Source organism: Homalodisca vitripennis, chromosome 1 (genome assembly GCF_021130785.1).
Source record: "Homalodisca vitripennis isolate AUS2020 chromosome 1, UT_GWSS_2.1, whole genome shotgun sequence".
Taxonomy (NCBI): Eukaryota; Metazoa; Arthropoda; class Insecta; order Hemiptera; family Cicadellidae; genus Homalodisca; species Homalodisca vitripennis.
The window spans coordinates 237429598-237443463 of record NC_060207.1 but is presented as its reverse complement, the minus strand read 5'-3'; the positions used below and the strand labels follow the sequence as shown (position 1 = coordinate 237443463).

The window sequence follows — 13866 nt, the reverse complement described above, 5'->3', positions numbered from 1 at the left end:
ATAACTTAAAGCCCTTATAATATGTATTTCTAATGTTAAATATTATTTATTGTCAAAAAGTGAGTTCAATTTTTTTTTATAATGAGTTTGATATTTGCTACTAAAATGACTTGACTAATACTATCTTACAAGTTTAGTAAGAATTTATCAATCAAAAAAGAATTACATGGAGTAAAATAGAAATATTTTGAAAAAGTAAATAACTATTAAATTATTGACTTGTAAAACAGCTGTCCAAATAACAAAAACAGCAGTTTGTTATATTACATAAATAATTACCAGAGATTACAATTGGATTGTGCCATTACATGTTTTTATTGAAGTTTTGTTTATTGCGAGGAAACTTTCTGCCAAGGAATGTATTATACAGCATCAATTTTGACAGCATAATTTGCCCTTTGCAATATATATTTCCAAACAACAATAGAAGACCACACCAGGTATGTATTTACTCTTAAAACTAATAATAATGACATAGTATTCGTCTAACTTGGTGATTATTTTGCTACAAAATATTCAGTTTCAATGGAAATATGACCAAATTAACAGTAGATGTATTAAAAAGAGGCATAAACATTCAAATGTGAGTTGTTTTATTTTAAAGGCTTTGGCTCTAAAGTGGTACACTGAGCTGTAGAGCAACTCTGTCAGCCTGTGTTATCTCTGGCAATGACAGATTATATATCTACACTATTCCTAGCTATACTATAATATAAGACATAAGATATTTATTGCCGTTGATCATATATACAATGAAATAGGCATTGTCAATACACTTTTAGTATAAAACATACTAATATAGAAACAAACTATCATTGAAAACTACAAAACAGATTTAAGATACTCAAAAACATTTACCTTACAGTTGTAAAATAAATATATAGTTTAAAATTAAAACCCAATGATTTAAAACTGAATATTGACATCCATATTTAAAAACTCGTCAATTGAATAAAATGGATTATCTAAAAGCTACAAATAAAATTTTCTTTTTAAATTACTTATGGGAGTAACATGAGCAATTTCTGGAAGCTTGTTAAAAAATCTTACACAATTTACCATATGGGATGTTCCAAATTTGGCCAGTCGATGTTGAGGAATGTCAAGCTTATTTTTATTTCTGGTGTTGTGTGTATGAAATTGATTTCTAATGAAAAAGTTTCTGAGGTTAGCTTTAGTCTATAATATAATATGGTAAATGTAGAGATTAATAATGGTAGGTATTTGTAATTGTATAAATAGGCATTTGCAATGATCTAATGGTGCAGCATGACAAATGGTTCTAATAACCTTTTTTTGGATTATTAACAGATCTGACACTGCTACAGAATGGCCCCATAATATCAAGCCATAAGCAATATGTGATTGGAATAATCCAAAATACGCTGTCCTAAGGTACTCAGTAGATATTATAAATCTTAATTTCCAAAACAGAAAAGCAACTCTTGAAAGTTTTTTGCTTAATCCGTTAACATGATCATTCCAACTCAATTTCGTGTCAATACAAATTCCCAGTAAATTAACAGATTGGTGTTCGTTTTGAGAAAGGCTAAGCAATATGTTTTGCGTTTTACTTTCATTGCAGAGAAGTTTATTTGTTGTGAACCATTTCTGAGCATTACTTTGAGCTGCAGTCATTGTAGCCTTTAAACTTTCCAGATTATTATGACAGGAGAACAGAGTTGAATCGTCAGCATAGATGACAGGATTCACACCAACATTTTTTGATAAATCGTTAATTATCACAAGGAAAAAGAAGGGTCCAAGGACAGAACCTTGAGGAACGCCTAAGGAAACATCTATTAGTGATGATTGTGTCCCTCTTAAACTTACATACTGTCTACGATTTATTAGATACGACTCAATAATTTTCATAGACTTTGAAGATATTCCATAAAAGTCTAATTTAGTTAAAATACTATTTAATGGAAACACAATCAAATGCTTTACTTAAATCTAATAGAGAAAGAGAAACTGACTGCTTATTTTCAAATGCCTGCAATGCCTCACGAACTACTTTGGTTACTGCAGCAACTGTTGAACGGCCTGTCCTGAATCCAAATTGAGATTCAGAAAGGAGGTTATTTTTTTCAAAATAATTACTAAGTTGATTATACATTATGGATTCAATGACTTTGGAAAAAGTAGGGACAACTGAGACTGGGCGATAATTTTGAGGAAGACTTTTATCCCCTTTTTTGAAGATTGGTGTGATCTTAGATATCTTTAACATATTTGAAAAGTAACCCCATTCTAAACATTTGTTTATTATGAAAGAAAGCGGCTCCTTAATTAAACCAATTGTTTTTTTCAATAAATGATTAGAAATCCAATAAACATCAGAACTTTTAGAATTTGAGAATTTAGAAACTATTTTTTGTACATCTTCTGAATTAATATTTGTCCAATTAAAAGAATTTGGATTGATCAGTCTACTTCCTAGTAAATCATAAATGTTAGTGTTAGTGTCTGGAATTTGACTTGCCGATTCATCAACAGAATGTTTAAAATGATAATTTAATTGTTCAGGGTCAAGTGTGATGTCTCTAGTAGAATTTGGAGAGTGTTCTTGAGATATAACCTCCCAAGCTGCCTTGCACTTATTTTGTGCTTGGTCTATGTACTTTTCACAGGCTATTTTTTTGGCAGAGGTTAGATGTGCCCTATAGCTTCTTTTACAAAAGAGATATGCATTGTAAGCTAACTCAGTATGCTCTGATCCATTCCTCAACATGTTTTTATAAATATTATATAAACTTAACATATAATCTCTTTCCTGAGCAAGTTCACAATTGTACCATTTTATTTTATTTTTTTTACAGTGTAGTTTACTATTACCTCGTTTTTTACTAATTAATGGTGAGCAAAAATGCCATAGATTAATATAGTGGCTAAAAAAACTGTCAAACATTGCTGAAACATTTATCTTTCCTAATTTAAAATCAGTGATCATATTCCACTTTTCTTTCTTCAATTCCTCAATAAAAAATTCAATATTGTCTACACTTTGAGAACGAAAGAATGTTTTAGAAATTTTGTTTTTTGATGTACAATTTAAGCCTAGGTCAACATATTTTAAACTGATTACAAGTGGAATATGATCTGCAAAGTGGCCATCTACAGAGTTTACAGTATACAAATCCTTAGAGAAATTTACCAATATATTATCTATGCAAGAGTTAGCTCTTGTTGGTGCCAAATAAGTACAGTAAATGTTGAGTGATCTTAATAAGTTTAGAAATCGAATCGAATTTTGGTTACTAGTTTGCAACATCTCTATATTAAAATCTCCACAGACAATAACTTTTGTGTCTTTAGATGTAAATTTTTTTATTGTCATTTTGTAAAATATCAATAACTGATTTCAAGTTTTCATTTTCCATTTTGTTTTTATTTAGTTCTTGCTGAAGAATTTTTGTGAAGAAATCATTACTTGGGTGTGGTTTCATTGCAGAATTCAGATTTTTTTCTTCAATTAATGCCTTTTCTAGCTCAATACATCTATCTGTTAAAGCACCCACCTGGAAACTCAAATCCAGGTACTCAGGGGTGTTAACAGCCACATCTTTGGTTAAACATAATGTAGGTAAGCCCTCGCTCATATTAGGTGTGAGTCTATCTCTCTGTTGAGAAATAGGTGTCGAACTCTGAGGCACTTCAGATTGATGTAGCTGAGAAATTGGTGACTTTATAATGTTAACTACCGATGGACTGGTTGTTTTGCCAGGAGTTTTCATAAGCTCGCTAGCTTTGCCAATTTCAAACAGGGCTTTTTTATATTTTTCCCTGTGTTTTTGAAGCAACCACTTCTAGTGTGTACTTTAATCTGTTATCATAATAATAACATATATCCCCTTTGTTGAGTTTCGAAGTCTCATGTGTAGCAAAATATTCTACCTCATATTTTTTTTACATTTTTATGAGTTTACACTGTCCACACTCAGTACTTTTGCAGGCCAGTGGGGGTAACCCTTAACTTTGGCAAAAACTAAATCATTTATTTGGAAATCAACCTTAGTGTTAATCCCAGTGTGTGAAGAATTCATTTTATTAAGGTTACTCAATCACTGTACTTAATGAATAGTTTAGCATTAGTATAATAAGAAAATAAAATGTCTCCCAAAAAGTTATATTTTACAATTAAGTGATGTATTATTTTACTTTAATTTAATAAAGAAAGGTATTATTTATTTCACATTAATATTGGTAACAAAGTTCAGTCCAAATAATCAGTCATAATCAGAGATCAGGTTTTTCAGTTTAAACAAGTAGAGTCCCTTAATCTTGACAAGGATGCACCTGGTATCATAAAATAAACAAACCCAGCTGATTACAAATGGGCATTGAGTTCAGGACAAGCTGTGACCTGTAGTAAGGACTGGCCGGTACTGTCGAAACTGATTACAGGAAATCAGTCCAAACAGTCAAATCAGAGACTTACTGTCAGTATAAAGTGTTCATTTGTAATTGGATAAAACTCCACTATAAAATTTTAATTTGTAATTGAAAAACTCTCCTTATATGGAAATAAAATAATATATGTTTATTACAGTTTCTAGTGATTAATTAAAATGTTATTCTGCAAAGATCTTATTACTGTACACCATGTGCAAAGTCACTGTGAAAAACTTGTAAGTATGAAACATATAAAATTATCACTGATAGTGACAAATATTTTCAACTTCTATTATTTTAGTCTAAACATATGTACATCACCAAAACACCAGTCCACATGGAATGCCTGTAATTATGAATAAATCCACAAAAGTCTAATTTATTCATCACTGTAAAGGTACACTAGGTAACATTTGATGTGTGTTGATTACTTGGTAGTATATATTTAATCATATTGGAGGGGTGAAATACAGCGATAAAACTGAAGATTTTTACTTAAGTGCTTTAATTGTGAAGAAAATAAGTTGTCCTTTTGTGATTCAGTTGAAATTTTTAACAAATATATTAAAACTGTAAAATGCTTTTCAATTTCTATTGGGACAAGATTGTTTACTTGAAGATAAGATTGTTATTAGCAGTAGTGTTAAAGAGGGTCTGATTGGCAGAAATCTTCTTGACCTTTGCACTGCCCTTGGGTTTTGCACACCTGGACCATTCTTATCTCTAGCAATCATCTTTTATTTGGATTACTTATCAGATGTTTTATATAAATCACTTTCCTCATAATCGATATTAATATTTGTTGGGTTGTAAGATGTAATAGTTTCAATGTATATACTGAAATCTAATTAACTATCTTGACAGTTCACTGTGTATAGATAAACTAAGAAAATATAAAATCTTGAGTGGTACATGGAATAAAAATTTGGATGAACCCAAATCGGTTCACAATCAAACCCCAGTCGGGTCCAGTGCAATATTAAATTTTGGTGTAGCAATAGACACACTGCTAGTAGAATGTAACACCATACTTTGGAATAAGGGTGTGTGGGCCAGGGTCGGAGCTTATCAGCTGTGGGTGTTAAATAATGTTAGTGAAAAAACAATATATTTTTTCATATTACTTTATTCTCTTTATGCACCCTTTTTCGGTTCTCTTTCAGATACTAAAACTACATCATTCAGTCCTAATAATTGAACTAAAACTATCTCTTTATATAATCTACTTGGTTTCACTATTATTCTTCAGCTACTATTGAATTCAAAAATTCTTTATTCGACAAATATACAACTGTATACATGAATGGTGTCAATTTTTACTTAAAACTACAAAGAAGAAAGAAAGTAAAAAATTATGACTTTGTTTTTGACCTGTGTTCATTAAAATTGTACAAGGCAACCTCAACAAGAGATGCTTTTAAAGATTTTTAGAACTTTGTCAAATTTATTTAATTTTTTTATCGATATAGGGAGGTGGTTAAACAACTGTATTCCTGTATAAGTTGGCTACTGACTACTGTTGACTCTATTTTTATCAGAGTATTAATGTGTACAGTACAAATGAAAATTTACGTTGAACATGGGAAACGGAGTCAACTAATACAAACACATGTAAAATGAATACAGTTTCTACAGTAAATTGAAACTCTAAGTTATTGTTGGTTGGCAGACTGATCAACTTAATGCCAAATGGAGGAATCCGCTTTGCCTATAGATGTTTGCCGCACATGTGGAGCAGAAGATGGGGTGGTAGCTATATTTGGTGAGGAGGGAGAAGAAATGCAGTTAGCTGAGAAAATTAATTCCTACTTGCCCATTACAGTAAGTAGCTGACAAAATGTCTTAGTAATAAACATGAAACTAGAACGTATCTAGAAAACACTTTTTAGCATCATTTGAACATATAAAAATGAATAGCAACATTTTAGAACACATTAAACGTGTTTACAAATGTCTAAAAGAAATGCATTTGAGCTAGAATAATGTATATGAATATATTTTTTATGAATTTCCCATTTTGAAACCTTTTTTACTACACAATGGAGTAACTTTAAACTTTAGATTTTAAATATTTAAATATATATATATATATATATATATATATATATATATATATATATATATATAAATGTTAATCCAAAAACACAGACAGATAAGTTTTGTTTGTGAGTGTATGATTGACACTTGACATTTTTTTTGCTAATGTAGCTACTGTGTCATTTTGTAACTAAATTATATCAGTGTTATTTGAGTGTTTTAGATTAAATCTAATATTAGTTTTTGTATATTATGTATGCATTCCTAGATTCGTTTAAATTGAAAATTGAAAATGTACTAACCCAATGCATCCATGTTTTTCAACAAAGCTATGTTTGCACTTCTACGTTGACAAAATCACTATGCATCACTATGTTAACAAAATCTTTGCAATTGTCATCCTTGTTGCATAAATATTATTTAGTATAAAATGGAGTTTTAGTTCTAAGTATATAATAACTTTCACTTCATATCAGCTGACAGTAAACACAGGATAAACTCCTTTCCACTGTGTCCAATATACAAGCAGTGTAAGGTTTGTTAGTTACATTTTTTATTCCAAGATTTGCATACAGATTCAGTGGAAGAGAGGACTTTTAAATATTTAATTTTATTTAACCCTCATTTCCACTCAAAGTTATTGTTTATTTGAATCAATCATCACTTTTAAAATGCTTCTTTTTTTTAAATCTCACAATCAAAATTGCACTTTAAATTACTTTTGACAACAAAGAGTAATAAAACATTATCTGTTTACTCTTTTGATATCCATTGTGCATATTTGTTTTAATAGAAGATCAATTCATTACTTCAAGATGTATGAATAATGTTCTGGCTTCAATAGTTTTATTTTATTTTTCTATATTAATAACATGTTCATAAATAGACAGACACATTTCTGTCTAGATATGTACTTAACTGTTCTAGTGGATAATTTTCTATAACTATTTAAAATAAGTTATTATAAAATTTGTATTTTATCTTATTAAGTACTGCATTTCTACTAAAGGTGTTACAGGAGGACAAACTCCCTCTGGCTATCTGCCAGCAGTGCATCAGTCGACTTGAAAGTTGTCACCTCCTGGTGTTGTCTTGTCTGGACACAGACGATCGTCTCAGACAGATCCTGTCAGAGGGTGGGGATATTCCTAAATTTGAAAAGGTAAACATTTGTATTTAATTCATTTAATATCATCTTAATAGTCCAGGAGCTGAGAGTCAATCTTATATAAGCAAACAATCTGGTTTTTCTTGCAATCGACAGAGGAATTTCACTTACGAAAAATTTGTCGTCAGCATCTCTAGTTTTAGTGGAGGTTCAGTTGTCAGGGTTAATCTAACCTGACGGTGATATAACTAATATTTATGTCTCTGGTGGTGAGTTCTAAGCGTGGAAAGCTAAGAAAAATAAGATCCGGGAAAATATTTATCTATATATAAATGAATGTTTGTCTGAATGCAACGGACTAATGAATGAAAGTCTGACTGTTTTATATTAACTTGACAAAATATTCCATACTAGAATTCCATGACCCTTGTTCTTATCTCTATGATAATGTACAATAGAATGTAAATAAATAAATGTATGTCCTTCATAGACTCAGAAACTATTTGACCGATCATTACGAAAATTTGTATGTATGTGTATTTTTTACACGTAGAAGGTTTATAGGCTATGCCCATTGATGTAACTCACCACCAGGTGGCACTGCAAAACATAAAAGTTATCAAAGCGCCTGCACATTATAAACTGCAATTACGAGACAGTTACGCATACTAAATAGCCAAACACTATTTGAAACCACTGTTTTGACAAATATTTGTCTTTAAAATAAATTTCTGGTTGAACTTAAAACTTAAGTAATAGACCACTTTATAATAAAGTACATGTATGTGTTGTACAATGGCTATAAACATACACTTTTGACAGATTTCCTTGATCGTGGCAACAAGGTAAACTCTACATCGGTGCTGAGTAGAATATTCACTTGAACCAGAAGTGCTCATAAATGGGCAAAGCTTCAAAAAGCATGCAAAGCCGCGGGAAACAGCTAATCATTTAATATTTTTGCCCCCACCTTAGTTACCCTCTGATTTTGACCTTCACCAAAACTAGCGTGACTGACGATCAATTTTTTTTCAAATGATAAATTCTTCATCGATGTCAAGAAAAGGTTGTGTTCTTATACATTACAAATTGGTTCTTGACTCATAGATTAAAAATCTTTACACATATTATTTCTGGCTAAGCGTTTAGAGAACCCTCTCCTGTCAGTTGTAGAAGAACAAAATTCTATTTCTGTTTGCCTGCATGCAAACTAAGTGTCGAGCAGGTTGGCTTAGAGGGTTAAAAATTTAGTGTCAAAGTCAACTTCTACATCGTTATTGAAAATGGGTAAACATTGATCTATTGATGTCATTGATTTCTCTCAGTTAAAATGTGACTGGTTACATTGATTTTATTTTATAGGTAACAATGTAAATTGTAAAGATTCGTCATATCAAATTTTAGTAACTTATCAACATACGGAATGACATGTTTTTTATTGGATTGGTCGGTTTCATACAAAGCATGAATATTTTAGCTTAACCTGTAATGTTATTTTTATAACAATCTTAATGGTAGGAGCTTTTTGGCAGTTGTGTTGTTGACTGGGATGACTGATGAAACATGAGATAGATGTATTGTAGTTTTTACATAATATATAATCACATAACGCAGCTATGGTGGGAAGGGCTGATTCAATGTGATTGTTGAGTTTATCTCCAAATTTATCTGAAATCTGATGCTGTTGCAGACTTGACTCCTGAAATCTGGAGTCATGTTCATCTGAAGCGATCCAAAACACAATCAGTGATGAAGTTTAAAACAAACCCTTTATGCATTGTTTTGATATCAGATTACAAAACGTAGAGCAATCTAGGTGGAGGTATTCTCATTGTCTCATGTTTTTTGGATCCCTTCACACGAACATGACTCCAGATTTCAGGAGTCAAGTCAGCAACAGCATCAGATTTCAGATGCTGCATATAAGAGGAAGGTGATCTGGAGCTAAACTCAACATTTGAATGATATTTATTGCAGTATTTATATAAATTGTGATATTTACTTTGACAATAAAAGGATAAGGGAATATTACTTCTCATATTTATCATTGTTGGGTATTACAGACTCTGAATTTTGAAAAGAAATGATCAATGTATATGAGTATTAAGCACATAACAACGCATATTGTTTCATCTCTGGATTCCATCTGTATTATCCACTCATTTGTCCTATTTCAGGAGTTCCAGAATGTCCCAGACTCCACTGATGATTTGTTGATTTCAAACAAAGAGAACAACTCGGGTGCTCAGATAAGCTTGACTAACATTTTAACTCAAGATGGAGAAACATCAGGTTTGGTAAGTTGGTAATTCTAAGGAGCAAAAACAGCCTATCAGCTTTTTAAATCTGTCTCCCTAAATGACAGCGATTCTTGTAGTTTAAAATAAGAAAGCAATTTTTGCTTAAATTTCTCTAAATTAAGTACTTGATGCTTAGTAGTAATGAAAAGTTTGAACTATCACCTAAAAATCGGAATAAAAAATTATGACCAGAAATGTTTTAACTTTATAAAGGAATGATACAAAAACCGTTGTAATATTCTCTTAACCACGTTGTTTACTTAGTAACTATAAATAATGTTGGCCAAAGTAAATCTCTTTTTCGAACTTAAAAAAAAATATGCCATTGTTCATATTTTAATCATTGTTGTACATTTTGAGGTCCCCCCAACTAAACAAGTGTCCACAGCATCTGTTCTACAAGAAGAATCTTTTGTGGCTGGTTCATATAAATACAATTTAAGTCATCTGGCGACATTGAAAATTATGGTTATCTAACATCAGGAGACAGAGAGCTTGTGATTGTTGAGGCAGTTCACACAAGACAGAACATATAGTACATTCAAGGTTCTATGCATTACAAGGTGGTTTACGAAAATATGTATTTATAATTATTGTATATAAAGCATTTTTCTTGTTGTTTGCTTTATACGAGAGCTATCCAAAAAGTAATTACGTTTTGCTCTGTAGCCGCTAGAGACAGTACTATCGCGGCCTTTTGATGTCAGGGCATTTCTCCGTTCAGTGGCTATCCAACCATGCTAGTGACATGTTACTGTCGCTCCTTGTTGTTTAACAACAGCAGTTTAAAATGTGTGGCGTAATTGAACATCCCATAGGTTGTGAAGTGCAGTCGGTAATACACGGTTTTTGTTGGCCAAGAACAATAAACCAAATGAGAATTATCGCCAACTCTGTGAAGTTTATGGGAATATTGTGATTACTGAAGGTGGAATTCTTCCATATCCGCCTTACAGTCCAGCAACCTGTTTCCAGCAATGAAGACCTGGCTGGTGACACAGTGCTTTGATGACAACGTGGAACTGTGGGAGGGTGGGACTACCTGGTTGAAGTCTTAGGTGGCAGAATTTTATAACGCCGGAATTTCAAAACTAGTTCACCGCTATAATAAGTGCCTAAATTGTATACTGGCTATGTTAAAAAAACAGTATTTTAGTGTCACTTTCAATTGTATGCATTACAATTTTTTCTTGCAGTTTGTGTATATAAAAACGTAATGTACTTTCTGGACAGCATTCCCACAATACTGATATCAGATATTATAACATTGTAATTGAACATTCTCACTTTGGAGGCTTTACACAGTGACTTTCACCACCTCAAACTAATGTACTGTTCATGTTATTATATCTGTGTAATACAAGTTTTTGAGATCGAGGCTGCATCAGCCTCAATTAGCTTGAATCACTAAGACTCAATACCCAATACCTTAATATCAACACCTTCACTACGGCACTGAGTGGTTCTGATTCCGCGTAACAGTGTACGGCACAAAAACACGTCTGCGGCAGTCAACGTGTTAAGAGCTTGTCGGATAAAGCCTGTGTGGCACCCACTCTGGCTGGTATTACTTATCTGAATCTATCAAATAATGTAGAGATTATTTTCTATTTTATTGGAAGTACAATCAATATTCATGACAATGATGGTTAAATCCAGAATCTCATGTTAGATTTCAAATCTAAAACCATTGATTTAAAAATCCTAATATATTCTTTTAGCTATGCTAAAGTTAAGGTTAAAGTTAGGTTATTTAAGTTTGATAAAAAAAAATCATTACCAAGACACTTGCTCTGTCATTCTCAAACCTTTGGAGAGCACCTGATAACATAAAATAATCAAAGAATACTACTGTATTTTAAAGGTAGAACCAGCAACCCACAGTGCTGCTTGTAGAGTTTTATTTCTATTTAAATTCAGTGGAAAAAATTCAAAATTCCATTTTAAGGTATATTATTAAAGACATGATAATTAGGGTTTGGTTATTCAATATGTGCCAAACCCAAAAGTTTTGAAATTAAATTTTATTTAATAAATATAAGCAAAAATTCAAACAGACGTATTGTGAGGTCCGAGCCGGACCAAAGTAAAATTATCCAAAAAAACCGGTCTGAATACGGGCCTGTGTATAGGACTAGATTTGACTATTAATGAGTTTTTAAAATTCAAGTTTTTTTTTGTTCTCCATTTATATGACCACAAATTAAAAAAATAACCAACATCTGTTTTCTATGAATTGTATTCTATCAGATCATTTGCTTATAAATAATTGTCATAAAATTACTTTACTTGGATGTTAAAGAACTAATTGTTTTAGGTGGCACCAAATGTATATGTGATTCCATCCATAACAAAACCTGTTATTAGAGAAAACACGTTTTCAACACCCCTAGATCGCTCAGCCAGTTGTGGTTACTTCTGCGATGGTTGCAACATTTGGTACAAGCAGCGAAAAAGGTTCATGGCACATCAGTTGATCTGTCCAATGATGAAAACATTTGAGTGCCTCTCGTGTGACTATGAGGCTAAAGACAAAGCTGATCTTGGAAGACATACAAAATTGCACAGTGCTATTCCAGAGGAACTTGCGAGTAAGACTTTGCAAAATGAGTGCATCATATGCAAAAGAGTTCTATCGACCAAGATGGCGCTTAAACTCCACTTAAGAACCCATTCTGGTGAAAAACCCTACAGTTGTCAATACTGCAAGAAAACGTTTGCCCAGAAAAGTGCACTTAAATACCACGAAAAAACTCACGTCGATACCAAACCTTTCTACTGTAGATTTTGCAATAAGGGATTCAACGGGAAGATGGTGTGGGAGAATCACGAAAGGATACACACCGGGGAACGCCCTTATCAGTGCGTTGTGTGCAATGTGCGTTTTAGGTGTCTGGCGAATCTCAGACAGCACCAGCCGATCCACAGTGAAGAGAAATCTTTTAAATGTCCTGTGTGTCCGAAAATGTTTCGTAGACCAGAAAAAGTGCGGATACACCTTCGTACCCACAACGGGTGAGAAAACCATACACTTGCCCGATATGCTATCGTGGGTTTACCCAGAAAGGTGATATGATGAAACACAAACTAATTCATCCTCGACTTGATAGAACCAAAGAGGTGAAGGCTGGTGAAAAATCCAAAGAAGAACTGACGTCATAAATGTATATTTTTACTAATTAAAAACTGCAGTCGTTTTTATTACTTAGAGCAAATTTTCATTTGGAATATCATTAAATGTATGTATACTTGTGTTTCAGTAGAATAGACATCACATTTTTTATTGTTACGGATTTTGAGTCGTAGAAGAATTTTAATATTTGAGACTTAAATATTACTTAATAAGAAGTGTTACTAAAAAATGACAAATTTTAGTAAACCATGTAAAGAATACTGTACATAATTTGCAAAGCTATATAATGTACAATAAAATGTTTTATCATAGTAAAATTTGTTGAGCCTTTTTATTGTATGTAGTAAATAAACTTCATCAGTGATAACAAAATGTTAATTCTCACAAGGACCCAACCTATTTCTACCTGTCTCCTGCAATGCTAAAAAGATATTTAAACTATCGACTTTAACCTTATGAATTAATTGTAAAGTCTGTTATCATATTCTCTCTCAAGGTCAATGGAGAAATCAAGTGAGATACGCTTTATCTCTCCTCTACTTTTTTCCACTGAAGCATTGAAAAGCAGTTGTTGCAGTGCAAAAAAAAGTATACAAGTATAAGTTGACAAAAATGTATACTTTAAAATTTGTATTAAGATTCATGTAAACAAGAAACAAATCAGTAGAATGTGATACTCTATTTTCATAATCTTTCTAAACTTTATAATAATTATGCTTTGTTTCATCTTTGTAAAATTTTAATATAAAAATATTTTTACACTATTAAAAGTATGCATCGAGTTTTAAAAATTGTTTCATTAAACAGTTTTAATTTTTGACGTGATTAATTGGGATCTGCTGTATATACAGTATTTTTAAGGTCAATTCTGTACTGCCATTGTTGTAAAAAGT

General features: G+C 31.8%; 1 protein-coding gene across 1 annotated transcript; it reads left to right on the top strand.

The window, feature by feature from the left end:
• The first annotated feature begins 296 nt into the window (after positions 1-296).
• Positions 297-12859, top strand: LOC124355274 (gastrula zinc finger protein XlCGF52.1-like). The gene is made up of 5 exons (XM_046806333.1): positions 297-440; positions 6065-6216; positions 7442-7594; positions 9718-9837; positions 12158-12859. Exons 2-5 carry the CDS (start codon positions 6085-6087, stop codon positions 12857-12859), a joined length of 1107 nt encoding a protein of 368 aa, XP_046662289.1. The 5' UTR covers positions 297-440; positions 6065-6084.
• Positions 12860-13866: the final 1007 nt, after the last annotated feature.

What these genes read in the sequence shown, in the direction of transcription:
- LOC124355274 (XM_046806333.1), top strand. Translation starts at nt 6,085, where the DNA reads ATGGAGGAATCCGCTTTGCCTATAGATGTTTGCCGCACATGTGGAGCA. An exon ending in ATTCCTACTTGCCCATTACA is followed by an intron (nt 6,217 to 7,441) that starts GTAAGTAGCTGA and finishes TTTCTACTAAAG; the next exon opens with GTGTTACAGGAGGACAAACT. An exon ending in ATATTCCTAAATTTGAAAAG is followed by an intron (nt 7,595 to 9,717) that starts GTAAACATTTGT and finishes GTCCTATTTCAG; the next exon opens with GAGTTCCAGAATGTCCCAGA.